This window comes from Alexandromys fortis, unplaced genomic scaffold (genome assembly GCF_014885135.2).
Source record: "Alexandromys fortis isolate MF-2015 unplaced genomic scaffold, M_Fortis_MF-2015_v1.1 scaffold_156, whole genome shotgun sequence".
NCBI classification, from domain to species: Eukaryota; Metazoa; Chordata; class Mammalia; order Rodentia; family Cricetidae; genus Alexandromys; species Alexandromys fortis.
Genome location: NW_026068028.1, coordinates 2,192,476 through 2,212,858, shown reverse-complemented (window position 1 = coordinate 2,212,858; position 20,383 = coordinate 2,192,476). Strand labels below are relative to the sequence as shown.

The following is a 20,383-nucleotide window of genomic DNA, read 5'->3' as shown; positions in this document are numbered from 1 at the left end:
AAAATGAGAGAGAGAGAGAGAGAGAGAGAGAGAGAGAGAGAGAGAGAGAGAGAGAGATTTTGAATCCTTTGACTATCATCAGACCTTCAAGTGCTATATGAATAGCTAAGTTGCAGGCTTTTCCTTTCCTGTCAACCCACCTCTTCGTTTGGAATGTGGTTCTGAGCTTCATCCTCTTGTCTTTAGAAATTAAGCCAAAAGAACCAGGTGTAGTGGCCCACACATGCTTGTTATCCCAGCACTTTGGGATGGGGGCAAGGTGGGGGCTGAGGCAGGGGGATTTCTGTGAGCTTGAAGCTAGGCTGGGCTATGTAGTGAATTCCACTCCAGTCTTGGCCTAAACAAAATTTTAAAAAGAGGGAGAAGGGGAGAAAGGAAGGATAGAAGGAAGGATAGAAGAAAAGATGGAAGGATGGAAGGGAGTTAGTTATACTTGCTGGGCGCGTTCACATTCTTAGCCTCCAGTGCTGGGCACATAGCTGAGCTGAGAGCAGAATCGGTACCAGTGCCTATGTGAAGACACAAAGGCTGCTGAGGAAATGCCTGCCTAGTGGCGGCCTAGCCGGTCACATCCTACCTGTGTTCCACCTTCCTAGGATGGGATGACGCCATGATTTTCTTTGGTCATGTCTTAGTGACTGACTCTCTTGAGATGTCCTGGATCATACTCAGAACCTTTGTGCTGTTGGCATTGGGGAGAGGGAGGCAGGCTGGACCTCTGCAGGTGTGTTACTTCTTGGTGTGCCTACCTGCACCATGACAAGCCCCCATCGTATGTCCTGGTTGACTTGTCCTGCCTACTTTATGGGAAGACCTGGCTCATAGGGAGACAGTAGAATGACCATCTGTGGCCTCAACTTTTGGTTGCATGGCTGAGATTCCCCATGCCTGGCCTTTGGGAGGAGATGGGAACCTGGGAGAAGGAACCTGAGTTATATCTCCAGCCCCGATTTTAACTTGTTGATGATAGCAACTTGGAAATATATTTGCACAATGAGTAGTTCACACATGTGAAATGTTGTGCTCAATGGGACCATCACCTGCAAGGAAATGCGTCAGCTGATGTCCCCACATCCTCTTGTTCGGTAGACCCTGTGGTCTCTCCATCCTCTCTACCTTCTCGTTTCGCAGACCCTGGGGTCTCTCCATTCTCTCGTTTGGCAGACCTCTTTCATAATGCAGCTCTTGCTGGACTTCTTCAATTCTTGCATGAATCAGTAATAGCAACTTAGCCAGATTCCTTCTTCAGGAATTGAGTACTTCCAGTATCTTTTATTTGGTATTTGTTTGAAAATCATATAGTAACAATCTCATCCCTCAAAAGCAAAGCTAATTACTGCTAATATTTTGCCAATATATCATTTTTAAATTGACACCATTCCATTTTGCAGTCTCTCTCTTTCCTTTTAACGATGACTCCTAGATGTTTATCTACCGCTTAGTTCTTCTAATGGATATGCACTAACTCACATTTCCGACCTCAGCTAGTCTCTGATTTTTCATAAACACCTGCATGTCACTGATCATTATGCAAATCTGTCCTCATTTAGTTGGGGTTAATTGCTCTTCGTGCAATGACAAGCATGATCTCCTCCCAGTGTGCAGCCCACAGCAGTTAGATGTAACCCAGGTTTGCATTCTCCTTTCCTCTTGGTTGTTGCTCATGTGGTGGTCAACTACCCTGAAGCTTCTGAGCTATGGTTTTTGATTTCTCTACAGACTCTAAGGCAAGTGTGGAACTCTGTTAGACAAATGTCTGGCAAACCTACACACCAAAGCAAGTCTAGTTCTATGCACAACACTCCAGTTCTGATGATTTGCAAAGTACCGTGGGATCTTGCAGTGGCTGGCATTGCTGTGTCATTGAAAGTATGATATTGTGGCTGAATAATGCATGGATGGTTGGGAGAAAGAAAAACACAGAGCAAACAGAAAGGGGTAAAACTAATGTTAATTATCCCCAAACGCCAGCCTGGAGATAGCCCTGTGAACAGTGTTTTGGCTGCTGGAGAGATTCAGCCTCCTGCAGAAACAACAGGGACGGATTTTAACGTCAGGAAACAGCGGCAAGTGGTTTTGAAGCATCGCATGACAGTATAGCTTAAAACGCATTTTTAGTGATAGAGAGATGGCTCAGTACTTCAGAGCCCTCACTGGCTGCTCTCCAAGAGGACTCAGGTTCAATTCCCAGCGCCTACATGGCATCTCAGAACCATCTGTAACTCCAGCCCCTGGGGATCTAATGCTTTTTCCTTACCTCCGCAGGCACTGTACCACATATGGTGCACAGACACACATGCAGGCAAGATATCCATACACAATTAAAAGAGGAAGAAAGAAAGAAAGAAAGAAAGAAAGAAAGAAAGAAAGAAAGAAAGGAAGGAAGGAAGGAAGGGAACAAAACCAAAACATTTTGAATTTAAAATCCCGAGTAACAGTTTGCTGTATTTTTTAACATTTATTTGGCCTTCTGTTTCTCGGCATGTGTTTTGGGAATGTAATATATTTGATCTATTTGTCTGGTAAAGTTGATTATTTTTTTCTTTTCATTTGCTAATTTTCGCTTGTTTTTCTGCCACTCTGGGTGAAAGAAAATGTTCCCTTCCACATTATTTAGCAGTCACCTGTGGCTTTGGAGTCCCTTGGCTTCTTCAGATTTCCTTGTGGCGGCTCCTGCCCCCCTCTTTGTAATTATGTGCCTGTTCCACATCCCTGATGTTTTCTTAGTTCCCAACATTCTTGATAAAAGGGAGGTAATTAGTGTATTATGGCTTCTTTTTTGAATTGTTCGCCAAGATAAGCAGAGGGGAATATGCTACATGGGTAAAAATTTGCATAACAATATGAGCAAGCCTTTGTCACAAAAGCTCAACATAATCTCGGGGAAAATGAAAGCACTTGTTTATGGAAAGTTCCTGCATGTACTTATCTCTAAGAATTAAAAATTACCACCGGCTGGGGCTGGCCTCCACTTTCAGAAGTAATGTCACACCCTGTTTGCTCTCAGTACACCCTGGCTTTCAGGTGACACCCTGACATCCTCCTGTCAGTTCTGAGAGGGTCCCTTCCCTCCTTGGAACCACTGACTTCATTCAAAGCCAAACCAGAGAGTTAAATATGGAACATCTCTGCCTGACTCACTCACAGGAGCTTTGTGCTTGCATGGAAAGCGAATGAATGAAGGAAGGAATGAATGAATGAAACAATAGTAGGCACGTTTCATTAAAGCGGTGTTTCCTAAAATACCTAGGATAGCCTTGTCATTTTCCCCTATGAACCAAATCAAGAGTAACCTTTTCTCTGGATGACAGTCATGTTCCTTCCCATCAGCCCCGTGTCTGCCTCTGACTACCTGTCTCCACAATTTGCATGAGGTGGCTCAAACCGCTTTTCATCTTTTTGCATAAATGTTACTGCCAAACTCGGCTGGCCACCCCAGCTGGGAGGAGAGACGCCTCTGGGGTTTTAGTCTTTGCTATGCACCAGCACCCTCTTGCCCCAAGTCTCTCCCCACTTAGGCAGGGATGAGGGCCCTGGCTCTGTGCTGGCTTCTCCCTTAGGACCATCTCTGCTCTTTGCTGACTCGTCTTCTCACTACTCAAGCATGGCGCCTGGGGCATTCTGGTTTCTACCTACACCCTCCTTCTAGAGAACACACTCAGATTTCCATCTCTTCTCAGCCGAGGCCTACAAGTGTCATGTGAAGTCCTGGTGCCCTCCAGGCTCTGCCAGGCTTCCTGGCCATTGGCTAAGTGACAGACAGACGCAGGTACGCGATTATGGAATTACAAATAGCAGAAAGATAGACAGAGGATTTGGCCTCATCACGACCTTGACCTTGTAGCCAAGTGGACTGCTTGCTCCACACTCTGAACTGAGAACGCTGGCTCTCTCTGAGGCTGCAGTTCCTTTATAACTGACTTCAAGGGCTAGTCGGATGGCTTGGTGGGTAGAGTGCTTGTCCCGTAAGCCAGATGACCTGAGTTCAGTCCCTGCAGCCCTGGAAGGGGTGAACCACAGAGTTTTCCTCTGACCTCCACACCCATGCAGTGGCGTGGCAACACACACGAATAAAACAGCTTAAAAAGAATGCAGGCTATTTTGACTTAAGCATAAAACTGTAGCCTGAGATATGAAAACAGAGGCAGGAAGGAGCCCTTGCCTTATCCATTCCCCCTCTCTTAGGTCCCCAAAAGTCTCCACACTTTCAAAGTCACTAACGCAGGCTCTCCCCAAAGTCTCCTGGTACTGCAGGTCTCAGATTAGCCGTGGACACTCACTGCCTCCTAAAATTAACAGTAGCCTTTGAAAGGTAGGAGATGCGCATCACTCTCCTGGACCTCAGGGCCCTTGCACGTTCCCAATGTGTTTTCTGCATGGTTGTAAATGTGTGTGGGAGCCACGTTTTTACATCCTGCTCAGGACCAGCAAGTGTCTCCCCAAATGTGGTCACTGTGTGGTTATGGCTGCAGAGTCCAGCTGGTATGCAGTGCAGAAGAAAGCAAATGATTTTAATGTGGAATTTTGATTACATACTGGTGCTGAACCCTTTAAAAATTCTGGCTTTATTAAACCCATCCATAATCATGAGCAAGGGAGTCTATGCAAATATCCCAGATATTTCTGAACGTCACAATTTCCACTTCCTCTCAGTTCACGTTTGAATCACCTTATCGCTTACAATCAGCCATTGTCTCGGGATACTTTTCTCATGTTAACTCCATCCTAACTCATTTGTCTGGCATTAGCTCATTGTACCTTTGGACTTAACGTGCAGGTGAGCTCAGCAAATTTGATAGACACAGATGCACCATGTCATGGAGAAATGTCTTGGATCCCTTACCCCCTGTCCTTGTTCTTGTTCTTGAGTCTTTTACTTTCTACAAGCTTCCTTGATGCGTGTATGAATTTCCAGGGCTGCCACAACAAATTACCACGTACCGAGTGGCTTAGAGAACAGACATTGCCCTTCGGTTCTCAAGGCCGGTTCCTTCTCAGAGCCGTAGCAGAGAATCCACTCTGTAGCTCACACTTCACTTCTGGTGGCTGGTGGCAATTTCTGGCATCCCTTGGCTGGTAGACACATCCCTCTAGACAGCCTCCATCTTCACATGGACTCTTCCTGTGGATGCCCTCTTTCTGTAACACCATGGTCACACTTGGTGAGGAACCCGACCTCCACCAATGTACACATCCATCTAATTAATTATATCTACAACAACCTACCTCTACACAGGATCTCAGTGGCATTTTGATTGGTAGAGAAACCAAGTGTTTGTAAGATCCCCACCTAATTTATTTTTTTCAGCCTTAAATTATTTATATTTTCCCATCACGATGGAAGTGGAGAATAATGTCGTAAAGGCCACGTTCCCGCCTCGTTGCTTCGGGAATCATCAGCAGCTACAAGTCACGTGCCACCCTTTCTGCGCCTTTGTCTCACCCTCTGCCGAGAGCCCGTTGAACGGGATCTATACAGATATGAAATTATTTTACTTGTATAATTTTTGAAGACAGAGCAGCAGACTCCGCTGTCTCACCTCAGTGGCAGTGATGGGGGAGAAAGGTTAAAGTGCTGCAGTTAGTCTTACAACGCGCGTCTGGTTTTCACACTGCAGCTCATTAAAGGAGAAAAGCGGGAGATTAGAAGGCAGTAGGGAACACACACACACACACACACACACACACACACACACACGGACTGAAAATGCTCTACCACTGAATTATAGCTCTCGACCTTTATTTTATTTTATTTTTGACAGGCTCTTGCTGAGGTACTCTGCTTGAACCTTATATAGTTTAGGCAGGCGTTGAACTTGTGATCTTGCTGAGCAGCTGGGACACCACAGGAAGCTTTCCTTTGCCACAGCTTTCTCCTTAGTCTTTCCCTGGCTCTCAGATCGCCCCACCTTTTCCCATACCAACCACGAGTGAGTGTTCCCGGCACCTCTCTGGCTCCCTTGGGATCCCTTTCACTGTGTAGACACCTTGTTAGAAAGTTGAATCTGCACGCCTCCAGGCCTCTTGACGCTGGATCTGCTTGCCCTCTGCCTGGGTGGTCAGGAAGCATAAACCACTTAGCTTGTCTAGGACGGAACCCCAGGTCTAAGCCATGCGGAAAATATTTTCTCCCTCAGTCTGTATAATACTCAGGCAAGTTCAAGTCCACCTTCACTACTTGTGACCTCCTGCATGCACACTCTATAATCTTCTCTCTCTCTCTCTCTCTCTCTCTCTCTCTCTCTCTCTTTCACACACACACACACACACACACACACACACACACACACCCATCAATCCCTTTACCACATAGGATTCCGAGAGCAGAAAATCTAATTCGGAGTGGCACCAACAATAGAGGCATGCATAATGTGACCTTGTTCTCCAATATCCTAAACTGAGTGGTGTATATGAGGTAGAGACATACATGACGTAGGTGACATTCTTACAGGTACAGAATTGCTCACGTGACCAAGAGTCTGCATGGAGGGAAAGGCGACAGACTGATATCTGACTTCTCAGCTCTCCTTACCCTTCTTTGCGCCAGCCTTGTACCAAGGTTCCCCTGAAGCTGTGAGATGGTTGTACCATTTGCCTCTTTGCTGGAGCCAGAAACTTTGGAGGAGGTGTGGAGCCTGTCTTTCATGGACTACATCATCCTGTCAGTCCTTCAGAAGACACCACAGATCCACACAGCGGGCAGCAATGCAGAGAGAGGATACTTAGGACTAATAGGCGACATTCTAGAAAAGGAGGAGGGAGGGAGAGTGAGAGATGGCTGTGTGGTCAGGTAATATGGAAATAGGAGTTTTAAAAACATTTGGGTGTGTGCATAACTGCCAAGAGGCTGCGAGGTGCCATCTGATGAGTGGCATTCTTTATACTGTGTGGCATGGCACATTTATTTGATTTGTTTCCATACAACTTTAACGTGTATCCTAGGAGAAGACTGTTTTCATTGTTACAAATCTGAAACCAATAATTTCCTTTTAAAATGCAAATATAAGTTCAATTTTCCCTTACTTTCCCTACGAAGCTGGAAGCACATGATGTCTTAGAGATTTTCATTTCATTGTATTTTGATGTGACGTTACCTTTCATTAATCCTTTCCAGCTAAGCAAAATTTAATTAAAACCATCTCACATGATAGCAACCATTTGTGTATTTAAAAAAAAAAAAAAGAGTTCAGGCAGATTTGGTGGAGCAGGCCCATGATCTCAGCTCCTCAGACATCTATCTGTGCTATACATTGATTTTGCGACTAGTCTAGGCAACTTTGTGAGACCTGGCCTCAAAATTTAAAAAGGAGGAGGGAGAGGAGGAGGAGAAAAACAAAGCAGGACTGAGGGGCAGTGGAGAGATGGCTCAGTAGCTAAGAACACTGGCTATTCTTCTAGAGGACCTGCAAGCCATTCCCAGCAGCCTCGTGATGACTCACAAGGGGCTGTAACTCCATCTGCAGGACTTTCAGGAAATTTGATGCCCTCTTCGGGTGTCTTCAGGTACTGCATGTGGTACACAGACACAGGCAGGCAAAACACTCATCTGTGTGAAAATAAATTTTAAAAACTTTTAAAAGATGGCTTGGGGTAGTATGTTAATGGAGACTATGCTTTCATTCTCCAGCCACCCAGACCCAAATAATCACACAGAAACTATATTAATTACAACACTGTTTGACCAATTGCTCAGGCATATTACTAGCTAGCTCCCATATCTTAAATTAACCCAGTTCTATTAATCTGTATATCACCACGAGGCTGTGGCTTACCTGTAAAGTTCTGGCGTCTTTATCCTTCCTACATGGTGTCTGCCTAACTCTGCCTTTTTTCTTTGTGCATTCAGTTTAGTTTTTCCACCTAACCTTATTCTGCCCTGCCATAGGCCATAACAACTTCTTTATTAACCAATGGTAATAAAACATATTCACTGTATAGAGAGGGGACTCCCACATCAGCAGTGTTCACACTGGACTTCTTGCCTAGCACACACGACCCTGGGTTCAGCTCCAAATACCACAATGAGGTCAGGGAAGCTCAGAAAGTTTGGCTGAAAGCCCTTTGTCCTGAGTAAAGCCAGGCTATACAGTTAGCAGGGTCCATTTGGAATCCAGAATGGATTACATCATGACTTTCCCCCTGCTAACTCTGGATAATAAGAAACTGTTGCGCCTATGTTCCATGTTACATAATTATTGTCTGAATTTGGAAGGATTTGGACTTGAGAGTGAAAGGAAATGAAATTATGTTTTGAAGAAATACAAAGTAATCCATGACATTATGTATCCTCCCCATGACAATTAGTATCAGGCATAATTAGAGCTGTCCCATCCTTTGTATAGATCTGGTGGTAAAAGATGTTCATTGTTTGGTAAACAAGCCCAAGCCATGGTGAGGGTACTTCTTTCTGTCATTGTTACTGGCTTTTACCATCACAAGGGCACCAGGAATGTCGGTGAAGAGTGGGCTGTCCTCCACAGTTGGACAGTTTACCATCACAAAGGCACTGGGAATGTCAGGAAAATGTCGGGGAAGCGTGTGCTCTCCTCCACAGTTGTACAGTTGTATGAGTCGGTCTGAACCACCACATGGCCCCCACTCAGTTCTGGCATTCATTTCTTTGGAATTTTAAGGAATAAAAGAAAATATTTCTCTCCATTTTGACTAAGAATCATGAATGTAAATAAAACAAACCCCATGTAAATAGACTACAAGGCTCAATCCCTTACTCTCTATGACTTCCTATGCCACTTATTTCATAATATTATTTACAATTTTGTAAATATTGCTCTTGGGTTAAACACCTACTTATATTATTGTAAAGCATGTTATATGAATATTACCATTTAAACTATCTTACGTGTGTGCTTCAGTGGCATTAAATATATCTACAGTGTTCTGCAACCACCACCTCTATCCATTTCCAGAGATTAAAAAAAAAATTTTTAAACAGCAACTATGTATTCACTAATTTGCTCTCTCTCCAGTCCCTGGTAGGCTCGTATGAGTGTGTGTGTGTGTGTTTGTGTTACATATATGTGTATGTTTGCAGGTGTGCACATCTAGGAGTGTGCGTGTAGATGCTGTTTGTTGACATCGGATGTCTGTCTCTATCCTCCACACTAATAGCAATCATAATTGATTTATTATTAATAATCGTTACTATTTGAGATAGGGGTTCTCTATTTTGGTCTAGTCGGGCTGGCAGGGAGCCCAGAGATGGACCTGTCGCTAACCCTCCCAGCACTAGGGTCACAGATGTGCACCATCCTTCCAGGTTAATAACTCCGGTTTGCCCCTGAGCCATCCCCCCACCCTGATAGCCTCTTGTCTGTTTTCTTTCTGTGATGAGTGGACTCACACTCTATTGCATGGGTTAGAGCCGTGTTCCTCCGTAGGACTGCCCAATGCCAAACTGCATCCTCTCCATCTCCGATGGGCGTTTGGGTTACTTCCACCTCGTGTCTATAAGGGAATAATGGAAACTTGGTGAGTTCTGGCTTCCAGCTATTTTGAGGCTATATCTAGGAACGGAATATCTGGGTCATATGGTAATTCTACACTTACTTTTGGGGCGCCTCCAAACCTGGTCCCAAGCAGTTGTATTACTTTCCATTTCTATCCACAGTGCATGTAGATTCCGGTTTCTCCACGTCCTTGTCAGCACCTGTCAGTTTTCCTCCCATCCTGTCACAGGGTTTCTATTGCCGAGAAGACGCCATGCCCACAACAATTCTTAGAAAGGACAACATGTAATTGGGGTGGCTTGCTGACAGGTCAGAGGTTCAGTCTATTATTATCATGGCGAGACATGACAGTGTGCAGGCAGACACGGTGCTGGAGCTAGAACCGGGAGTCCTACATCTTGCAGGCAATAGGAAATGGTCTGTAACACTAAATGTAGCTTAAGCAGAAGAGACCTCAAAGCCCACTCCTGCAGTGACACACTTCCTCCAACAAGGCCACACCATCTCCTGACAGTACCGCTCCCTGTGAGCTTATGGGGGCCAATTCCATTCAAACTAACACTTCTTCTTCCCCTTGCTCCTTCCTGTTCCATTTCCAACCTGCATCCTTCTCGCTCCTCCTCTCCCCCCTTGCTCCAGTACCCTCCCCGAAGAATATGAGGTGGCAGTCACACATTACGCAGAAGCATTGCTGCAGACAGTGGGCTGTGTGGGGCCATGTTTGTGAGGCTCCTAAGAAGGGTGTAGGGGTTGATCAGGCAGGTTGTCTGCTGTATCCCATTCCTGTATCCATAGCAGCAGCCTTTGGACTCGCTGCTTGCCCGGGGTCACTCTGGGAAACACATCCCCATTGCTGAGGCCCGGGACATCAGTCTACATGAAGATGACTTTGCCACAGAAAGAGCTCACGTGTCCTGGTGTGTGTCTCTAATGGACCGAAACTCCTGTCGTCGAGTTAATTTTTACCAGATTCCTAGGAGGAGCGGTGTCCGAAGGGGAAGTTGCTCTCACTCTGTTTGGCTTTCCATACACCTTTGTGTTGGTTCTTGAAATCCTTAAACTAAACACACATGACTGAAAACCACTGTTAATGTCAACGCGACACCCTTGCAGCACACTTCGATCTTTTATTTGAATATTTAAAATGAGTGTCTGACTGAAAATTAGGTCACTGTTATTTGTTCTGTTTCTGTAATGTACTTTTGGCAGGTGAGGGATATACTCCTTAATTTCCGTTTATTTACACTGTGCCGTGTTAGTCATTGGCAGGGATCTCCAGATTGAGCATTCTCCATCACGAAGTCAGGTCATGGTTGGGTGCCTCCCGCCAGCAGGCCTGTGGGTGATGCCTCATTTGCACTATGTGGTGGGTCCACTTCAGGAGCTATCGATCTCCGTCGGGAGGCACCGTCTCCACAGAGAGGATTACAGGAAAGTCATCCTGGGCTGAGCAAATGATAGAATGAAGATTGACTTTGCAGCTAAGCCACAGGCTGGCCCCTGGAGACGAGGAAGATGGCTCGGCAGGGAAAGAGCTTGCCTGACAAGCGTTAGGCTCTGAGTTTGGGTCCCAAGCACATCCCTAAAAAGCCAGGCGTGGTGGACTGCAGACACTCCTGCCATCCCAGTGCTGGGGAGGTGGAGGCGGCAGGATCCTTGGAGCTTGCAGAATAGCTAGTCTTGCCAAATAGGTGCGCTCTGGGAAAAGCAAAAAACCATTTCCGAAGAATAAATAAGATAGAGAGGAAGACATTGACCTCTGACCTCCACATACACACACATGTGCAGCCCCCCAACACATGCCTACCACCCTACACACACACATACACACACACATACACACACACACACACACACACCACCTCTCCTTTGGTTACACAGATGCACATAACCCACAGCAAGTGAAAACAATGCTTCAGCTCAGTCTTGCTGGATGCTTAGTGCTTTGTAAATGCAGGTTTGTGGAGCAAGAGACTGGCCCTGGTTGCATCTTCCCATCCTTCAGGCGGAGTTGATCTTGAGGTTACTTGCCTCCCAAGTTAGGAAGCTGCTGGAGTGGTGCCACATCACAGGTACCCCAGATTTCACTTTCTTCCCAGTTCTCTTTTCTCCACCTCCTTACCCCACAGTGGTCATGGTTGGGTGCCTCCCGCCGGCAGGCCTGTGGGTGATGCCTCATTTGAATTCCTTTAGATTTTTAAATAAAATGGGAGCGCTCAGTTTTAACCCTGGGAAAATCTCCAGATAAGCCGGTGCACTCATTAGGCCCTAAAATGTCTGTTGTTCTCTCTGCAACAGCCCCGTTTCATCTCATGCTTAGACTATGTTGTCCTACAAAACACGCATTACCAGTTTAGTTTGCAGCTTGGAAGCAAAGGTCCTGGGCAGCCATCTGTGAGTTTCAGAATGTCTGGCCATTATGAACGTTTTCTAGGGCAGCTTTCCCCAGACAAGTGCTGTGTCCAGCCAATCAGCCAAACCCCTCGGTTCTCCTTGGCTTCTCCTTAGAGGTAATGGTGAAAGTACAGAGCTTCCTCCTTACTAAGGCATGGGCTTGCCGTTTGCTATGCTTTGGGAGAATAGGCATTGCTTGTTGTTTTTTGAGAGACTCCTCTAGCTTCTTGTTGGCCTCAAACTCACTATGTAGTCAAGGACGATACTGAACCTCTGGTCTGCCTCTCTCCACACCTCTCCCCATATTCTGGGATCATAAGTGTATACCACTGTAACCAGCATATATGGTGATGGGGGGCTGAAGCTAGGGCTTTGTGCATGCTAGATAAGCATGCTAGCCATTGAATGTTAAAAGTGCAAGCAGGCTTAAGGGTCTCCATGCTCCAGATAATTCATAATCCATGATAGCCCTGGACACAAGGGACCTTCTGTCTGCCTCCTATTGGAGGCCTTCACTGAAATGAGACCTTTACACGGAAGCAGCTTGGGACAAGGGCAGCTAAGACAGGGTAGGAGGAGGAAGTAATTTGGCAGGAAGTAAGGATTTTGCTGTCCCTGCAAATTTTAGAGGGCAATGAGGGCTTGATGCTTGGGAACCTATTTGAAGTAAGGATTCCTTGAAGTGTATTATAGAAATATTTCAGCTAGCAGCAATGCTCTGGTATGCGTGTGAAGATAGATACAACAGAAAAAGACACAGTGTTCTTCCAAAGGGGCTGGACACTTAGTAATGTTCATTCAGATATACAGATGGTTAAAAACACAAAGTAGAAGACTCAAACATTGGAACAATTAAGTATAATATCAAAATATTTGTATACCTCCTAAACGTCATCTTCATAATAAATTATGACAAGGGGATAGTGCCCTGTAATCCTTTTTCTTTGGTAAGTGATCCTTCTAATAATTTTAATAAATAAAATATGCCTTTGTAGGAGGTGTCAGGGGAGTGTGCATTTTATTGTTGGTCTCCCCGTTGCTGCTTTATTGTCCATCATTGGAGAATTTCCAATCAAGATGCCACTAGCAGAAGCAATGTGGAAGGGGCACTTCTCTCAAGGCTTGGAGGAGCTTGGCACTGCCCTTTGATCGCCTCACTTCCTCCTGCAGAACCGTGCAGTGAAGGCATGCATGCTGGGTGTGGTGGATAGCATACTGTAACCCAAGAGGACCCTTTTTGGAATTTGGACATTGTTTTTGTCAAACTACTTTCTGCTGTTTTTTGGGCGAACTATTTTTAGGGTTCTTGGAAACCTTCAAGGGGGTCAAGCCACATTACCCTGGAAGGAATCTACAGGTTCCCATTCTCTGTGAAAACAAAGCAGAACCTCTTTTCCAAAGCAACATATTCGTAACCTTAATTTTGAAGTTAAGATACCTTTATGTTGGTCTAACCTAGCAGCCCCCAGATTCAAATGTCTTTCTATACTTGGCGCATTCACAGTCAAAAAATTTCAAAGAAAATACAATAGTATGCATAATCCAGATTCTTTGTATATATTCCATCTTTATGCGTGGTTTTTTTTATTCTGTTTTTTAATATTTAATTATCTTCTTTAATCTGTGACTTTCTGTACTTTCTTCTCTCCCTTCTAAGCCTGTGTACATTTTTTAAACACTCTGTGATCTATTTAGATGTCCTTTTCATTCGAATCTCTCTTTATCGCATATCTATAATCATTTTCTGACCAGGAGCGCCTTTTAAAACAAATGCTAAGTGGGAATAGCTGGTATGAACTCCGCGGTACTGCCTGTTTGCTCCACCCAGGCCAACATGGCAGAGGCGTTTTCACTGCCCCTGTGAGCCATGCTCACTGCCCCAGCTCCAGGGATGCAGCGGGTCTATGTCACCATTAAGCAACTAATAGCACGCTGTTCACAAGCCCCATTTATGTGCAGGGCCTCCCAAAAGAGCCAGAGTTTGTGGTGCCAACATAAATCAGGAAGCCCTCTCTTAGAGAAACCACACGTCTTCTCACCACCATTAAACAGAGAAAATCTGAAAAAATATGGCTACTAAGAAGTCATGCTTAACTCTGTTCTTTTGTGTCTAGAATTCCTTCCCAAGCTCTCTCAGGTTTTATGTGGATGTAGTTGGCCCACGATGGCACCACTTTGTAAGTGGAGACTGCTCTTTAGTTCCTGGCCACCCAGACACGAATAATCACACAGAAACTATATTATCTAAAACACTGCTTGCCAATGACTTAGGCATATTTCTAGCTAGCTCTTACATATTGAATTAACCCATTTCTATTAATCTGTGTATTGCCATGGCTTACTGGTAAAGGTTCTGAGCATCTTTCTCCTTCAAGAGCTACATGGCATCTCCTTGAATCCACCTACTCTCTTTCTATATCTCTATTCAGATTTCCCACCTGGCTTTACTCTACTAAACCGTTGGCTAAAACAACTTTATTCATTAACCAATAAAAACAACACATATACAGAAGGACCTCCCACATCATTGAGATAAATAGAAAGGCAGAGAAAATGAAGGGGAAATAGAAAAGGCTTTCATGCTTGAGTCTTGTTGAAGTCTCTTGCCAGCCAAGAGTCAAGAAACTCTGGACAATTTGAAAAATCTGCTGTGCATCTTGCCCTCATAGAGACAATATTCCTTTTACATTAAGATATTTTAAATAAGAACTTTAAAACAGCAATGAAGCTTACTTAAGGCCTAAGCGTAATATGACCTTACTCTTTTCCCAGATGTAAACCTGAAAATTTTGGACAATCTCACAAATAAGACTAGACACTTTTCTTTAAAATAAATAAAAAAAAAAAAACAATTTCTGCAACCCCTGTGCCCTCTTCAACCTTGTGACCTTGGATTTTGCTGTTTCCACTCTAATCCTATCTAGTGTGCAGTCATCACCTTCCTACCAAAAAGAACATGTTCCTTAGCAACCCTCTGAGATGTGACCTCAGAAGCCACCAACGTCATTCATATATAAGGCTGTTATATAGACTTACTCCATGCTTTCTCCAGAGAAGCCCACACCACGCACGGGTGTCTCATCCCTCGCATGAATGCCTCTTTATCAACCTCTAAGGTTAAATCCAGGTAAAATTCTCATCAGCCACCAGCTTGGTTTCACACAGATTCGTCCTACAATTCCTTTCTGTGCCTAAGTTAAGAATCCTGACGTCACCTGAGTTGAGGCTTCTGAGACAACCCTCCAGGCTGCTGCAGGTGGCCGCTAGGACTGTGTCTGTTGTCTTGTCCCACTGCCCTTGATGCCAGCATGGATGGGGCACTGTGAAAGTGACCAGGCTCTGGAACCAAGCCGCCTTAGCATAAGTCCTGGCTCTGTTCCAGGCAAGACTCTCCTTGTCTGCTGGTCTTTCCATCCAGCCCCTTAAGGGTTTTCCCTGTCTCCATTTCTTTCTCATTCGTAAATACGCATCATGTATTTAAAGTAGACCAGATACCCAAACACTGTTTTCCATCTAAAACTGTGGATATTGAAGCGTATTACATGGTGGTGATAGTATTACATAGATATTACATAGTGTTGAAGCTTCACTGTGAGAATCCACCTGAAGGGATGGAACAAGATGTCGACTCACAGCAAGGTGCCCGACCAGTAGGATTGTGTGGTCAATCAGAAGGTCCAGCCACTCTGCTGCAATGTCTTGTTCATCTGAGCAGTCTAAATATTGATGCACGGTTGCTCCCAGACCTCAGTTGGGTGAGAGACCCCTAACTAGACTTTGGCCCTCACTCCATTACGTCTGTGCCCATGAAGCATTGCTTCCATGCATGTTTCTCTTTATTTGAGCCCTCTCCGTGGTTTCCAAGGCCCAGCCAAAGGATTTTGAATTTCTTCCTGGCCACTCCCAGCTCTCTAAGAACTCTGAGTACTTGGCTTGGTCCACTAATGCATTCTTGTGGGATTTCAGCTCTCAGCAAGCCCACCGTCCTTTCTCACCCACCGGAATGACTCACTCTGCTTTCTCCTGCAACTACTAACACAAATGTAAGAGGTTGTGTTATCATTGTGCAAGAAGAAAACAGTGCACGAGTCAAGAATCGGGAAGCTCAGTCCTTCCTTGTACTGTATATTAATTAGTTCCTTTCTGCTGCGGTAACAAACACCACGCGTGCCATAGTTTCCACACAACACTTTATTCTCTCGCAGTTTCAGATAGAGAAAGCCCAAGGTCACGGTGCTGGACAAGCAAGCACCTTTCGGCTACTTTCTCTAGAAGGAAGGAAGATGATGATCTACATGAGGGAGGGTAAAAAGTCCAAGAGACAAAAGAGCCTGACCTTGCCCTTCTGGCTGTGTTTACTTTTATGTTGTGTATGTGCGCATGTGTGTGGGCATGCATGCTTACACTGTCTGGAAGTAAGAGGACAACCTGCTCCCGTCATTTCCCTTCTTCCGCCTTATGGGTCTTCCTAGATCTAACTGAGCCCATCGGGCTTTGAGGCAAGCCCCTTTACCTTCTGAGCCCTCTCATCTAGCCCTGAACTTGTCCTTTTCTAAAGGTGTCTTACCTACAAGGGACAGATTTTCATTTCCTAGTCACTTTCCTGGGGTCCCTTCTCCATGTACCACTAGAACGGCAGCCAGAGTGTATCAATGTTTTTGGACAGAGCATGCATGCAACCTAAAATGTTGTAAAACCTTGTGACTTCCCCAATGCTTTAGACAGCACATTATTTATTTAGCATTTGTAGTATTGTTTCTTTATTTTGTTGTTCCACACAGTACGACAGTAGAGGGGACTTGGTGAGCTCCACTCCAAGCTCTGAAGAAAAGACTAAACAGATTGCTTCTGTATCCTCCATATTATACCATCCACAGAGACCTCTTGGGGATTATTTATTCATTTCTCACAATTAAATTATTTTATTTATTCATCTTCAAGGGTCATTATGAAATTACTGGGCTTAAAAATGTCTCTCAATGATTTTGCTAGATTTGCCAAAGTTCTTCTACCTCGGGGATAGCATCCATTACAGACAATTACAAACAAGTTTTAGATTGTATCCAACTGTTTTTCTAAAGAGTGTTTTCTATACATTGAGTTCATATCTTTTTTAGAAAATATTTTTATTTTATGTGTTGCCTGCACATATGTTGTGCACCACATGTGTGTAGTTCTCACAGAGGCTAAAATAGAATGTCAGATCCTTTAGAAGTGGAGTCACAAATGGTTTGTGAGCTAACACATGAGTGATGAGAATCAAACCTGGGTCTTCTAAGTCATACTTAGGATATTTCTGTGTTATTTATCATCAAGTATTCCTCTTATAGCTATTTTTATTTAACCTATAGAGTATAATGTTTCCATTCATAAGTACATGTATACATGTGTGTGCATGTGTCTCTGTATGTGTGTGTGGAGGTATAGGACAGTGCAAAATATGTTAAACTTATAATCCTAGGTTTTACCTTGAGGAAATATCTCATAAGCTTAGGATATCCTATCCCTCGACTTTAGGGTTGAGGGTTCATGGATTAGAATTCCCTAGCATTTTGTGGTATTATCTATAAGCTTAACTGAAACAAAATGTCGCTGACTTTTAGATGAAATGTCTTTGTATTGCTGTGAGATTCTGTCTCTACCAGAATTAAAACGACTCCTCACCGTTTGGTATATTAAATCTAGACCCTTCTAATTTCCTTTTTCTTTTCTCTCCCCAGTTTGCTGTTTCGTGGTTCACAAGAGGTGCCATGAGTTTGTTACTTTCTCTTGCCCGGGTGCAGACAAGGGGCCCGACACTGATGTGAGTAATCAGGAAGCTGTCACTGGGTGTTAATGTTGCCGTCCGAAGTTATTTATTTTGCGTTGCCTCTCCGAGCATTGCTCTGGAACATGCTATTATTAAAAAGACATCTCAGTTTTCTCACTCTGTCTTGCAGTAATGAACATGTCCATCATACTTCTGAGGTCTGCACTACTTCTCAGAGATCTCCTCAGAGGAAAATCATTAGCTTGTATTTTTCCACTGTGGGTGACCACATAGATTAATCCACCAGATTTATAGTAACAACTGTATGGATGCATTTTGTAATGGGCATTGACCGCCTTTGTCGGTGATTTGTCTTGAGCATTTTAACAAACGACCCCTAGTTTGCACAGGGGGATCAGTGTGTATCATGTATCATAAATGTCCCCATTGAAGGGATCCTGTAGGCAGTTTCACTGACCATAGTCTCTGAGATGTCCAGTATTTTTATTTCACTTTTTATGTCCTGCTTCTCCCTGTGTCTATTGAGCGTGTCAGTTTCCTTTCTTTAACAAAATGCAAGACCGGCAGAGGACATTGAGAACCAGGAGAAAATGAAGTACCAGTGTCTAAAATACATTACGTGGAAAGAAACTTGTTGGCGCATGAAAAATGTTTTAAGTGAAAGTCAGGGGGCGTGTCTAGTCCAAGTTACTTGGGCTAGATCAGTTTAATAATTTATCATTAAGTTATGGGCTTCACATGGTTCCCACCCATGGCACCTACTCCCATCAGGAAACCAATTTCAAAGTGGCTTTCTCAGCGACTCAAGAAGTTTCTCGGGAGGTGACACTTTCACATCGGGCTCTGAGGAATTCCAATTTGCCTTGCTGTAACCCATGTAACAGAGGAATTAGCTTTCATGATGTGATTAAGGTATTGGGAGAAACATCATTGCAGTAACCACTGCTTCTCTGAAACTTTTCTGCCCAAGCTTTGAGCAACACTAATCTGTAGACGTAAATATTTTGAATTCAGCTTGATGGATACTGCGTGTCCATTTAGCAGAACAAAGGGGCTAGCTTCCTCACCAGGGTCTATGACCTCCCCAGCCACAGGCTTTGGAGCAGTGCAGGGAACACACTCACACTCAGACAGAAAAATCAGAAAGTGCTTGGTTACCCCAGTGCAAGCTGTGCCTCTATGGTACCAGTGGGCACATCATTCCCGGCCAGTGTGGCGGCGTACGAGGCCCACAGCTGGGAAAGAGCTTTGGTAGCTTCTCCCCCAGCATCCTGTGCAGCACCTTTCAGCATCATGAAGGGTAGGGAGCAGGAAGAAAGCTTCCAGCCCAGTTCCAATCAAAGCCGTGGTGTCTCCGGTGACGGGTCTTACCATCTCGTTCTGATGGGCAATCAAGTGCAGTGGCCTGTATTGTTTTGTGGGCGGGGGAGGCTTCTGGGGCCTCCCTGGCAAAACACTCATAGGAAGGTAACCCACCTCTGGCATTCGGAGTTCCATTTAATAAGTTATCTTCTGAGGGTGGTTTTATCCACCTATCACAGGAACTTCTGTTCACAGACTAATAATATATTACTCTTATTTTTAATTAATTTGCAAAACTATCAGATTTCCTCATGGCTTTTTTATACATCTTCAGTTTGGGGTGACCCCACTCCCCCATACTCCATCTCCTCTGCCCATCACTCTGAAAGCTTTCCGCCCCTGTTCACCTCTTGGCTTTCTAAGCTCGTGTGGCCAACTGTCCTCCCCAGCTCCCAGACCTCTTTCCCCTTTCTCTCATGGTCTCTTTCCAGCTTCCTGGCCTCAATACACATTCGCTCCCACATCAGCACACATATATAAATCAGAAGCTAAGACCCACACATGGGAGAGGACATGTGGTGTTTGTCTTCTTGTGTCTGGGTTCTCTCCCAACTTTCCTAAAAAGCTGACGTCCTGTTGTTCATGTTTTGAAGTTTCCTGAAGCAACATGGGCCATGCTTTTGTTTCCTTGCTTATACTTCCATGTTCTTCCTCTTGTGTGGTCCTTCCTCATTTCTTTACCATCCCTTCCATGCCCCATCAAGAGTGAGGAGGTACAGGCAGGTTCCCTGGCATCTCTTCTTCCTATGTTTTTAGTTAAGTATCAATTATTGAAAATCTATAATGAATCAAAATGTATCTTGAATCTCGTGGTACTACAGTAAACATGTAGATGTCTGCTCTGGTCTTTGTGGGCATTGCTCTGGGGACACGTGTGCCTTATCCTGCATGGTTTGGTCCTAGAAACCTGATTGGGGCAACTACAGATACACAAACAGAAAACCTGGTAGTGGGTAGGCTGTGCTCCTCCTGAAAGAGGACACCCACTATGCAACCTAAAAACTCAGTATCTTTATTATATACACTCCAAGGAGGAGGAGTATAAGCTGTTGTCTATGGGAGATCTCTGTAAGGGAACCATCTCAGGTTGCAGTCACCCTGGAGGAGGAAGCTGTGGTTGCTAGCTTTTGTATATACCGTTCAGTCCTTTGTATACTCTTGTGTTGGACCAGAGAAAGGCTTTGCCATGCTTTTGGGCCTTACCCAAAGAAAAGGTTGCTCTTTCCATGGGACTGAGGCAATAAGGTCCTTGACATGGCCATGTGCATGCCAACAATACCCATGTTCACACAAGATTTAATCTACTTCCCAAAAAATGAACACTAAAAAGTCACAGATTAAAATGGGACACCTGTATACTGAATAACAGTATACAGTTATTATATACATT

At 44.5% G+C, this 20,383-nt stretch overlaps 1 protein-coding gene across 1 annotated transcript in view; it reads left to right on the top strand.

Moving 5' to 3' along the window:
* Prkca (protein kinase C alpha) overlaps positions 1-20,383 on the top strand; it is a 387,467-nt gene that overhangs the window by 134,953 nt on the left and 232,131 nt on the right. Inside the window, exon 3 of the mRNA XM_050164256.1 lies at positions 17,582-17,664. Within this exon, the coding sequence (XP_050020213.1) occupies positions 17,582-17,664 (83 nt within the window). The remainder of the gene's footprint in view (positions 1-17,581; positions 17,665-20,383) is intronic.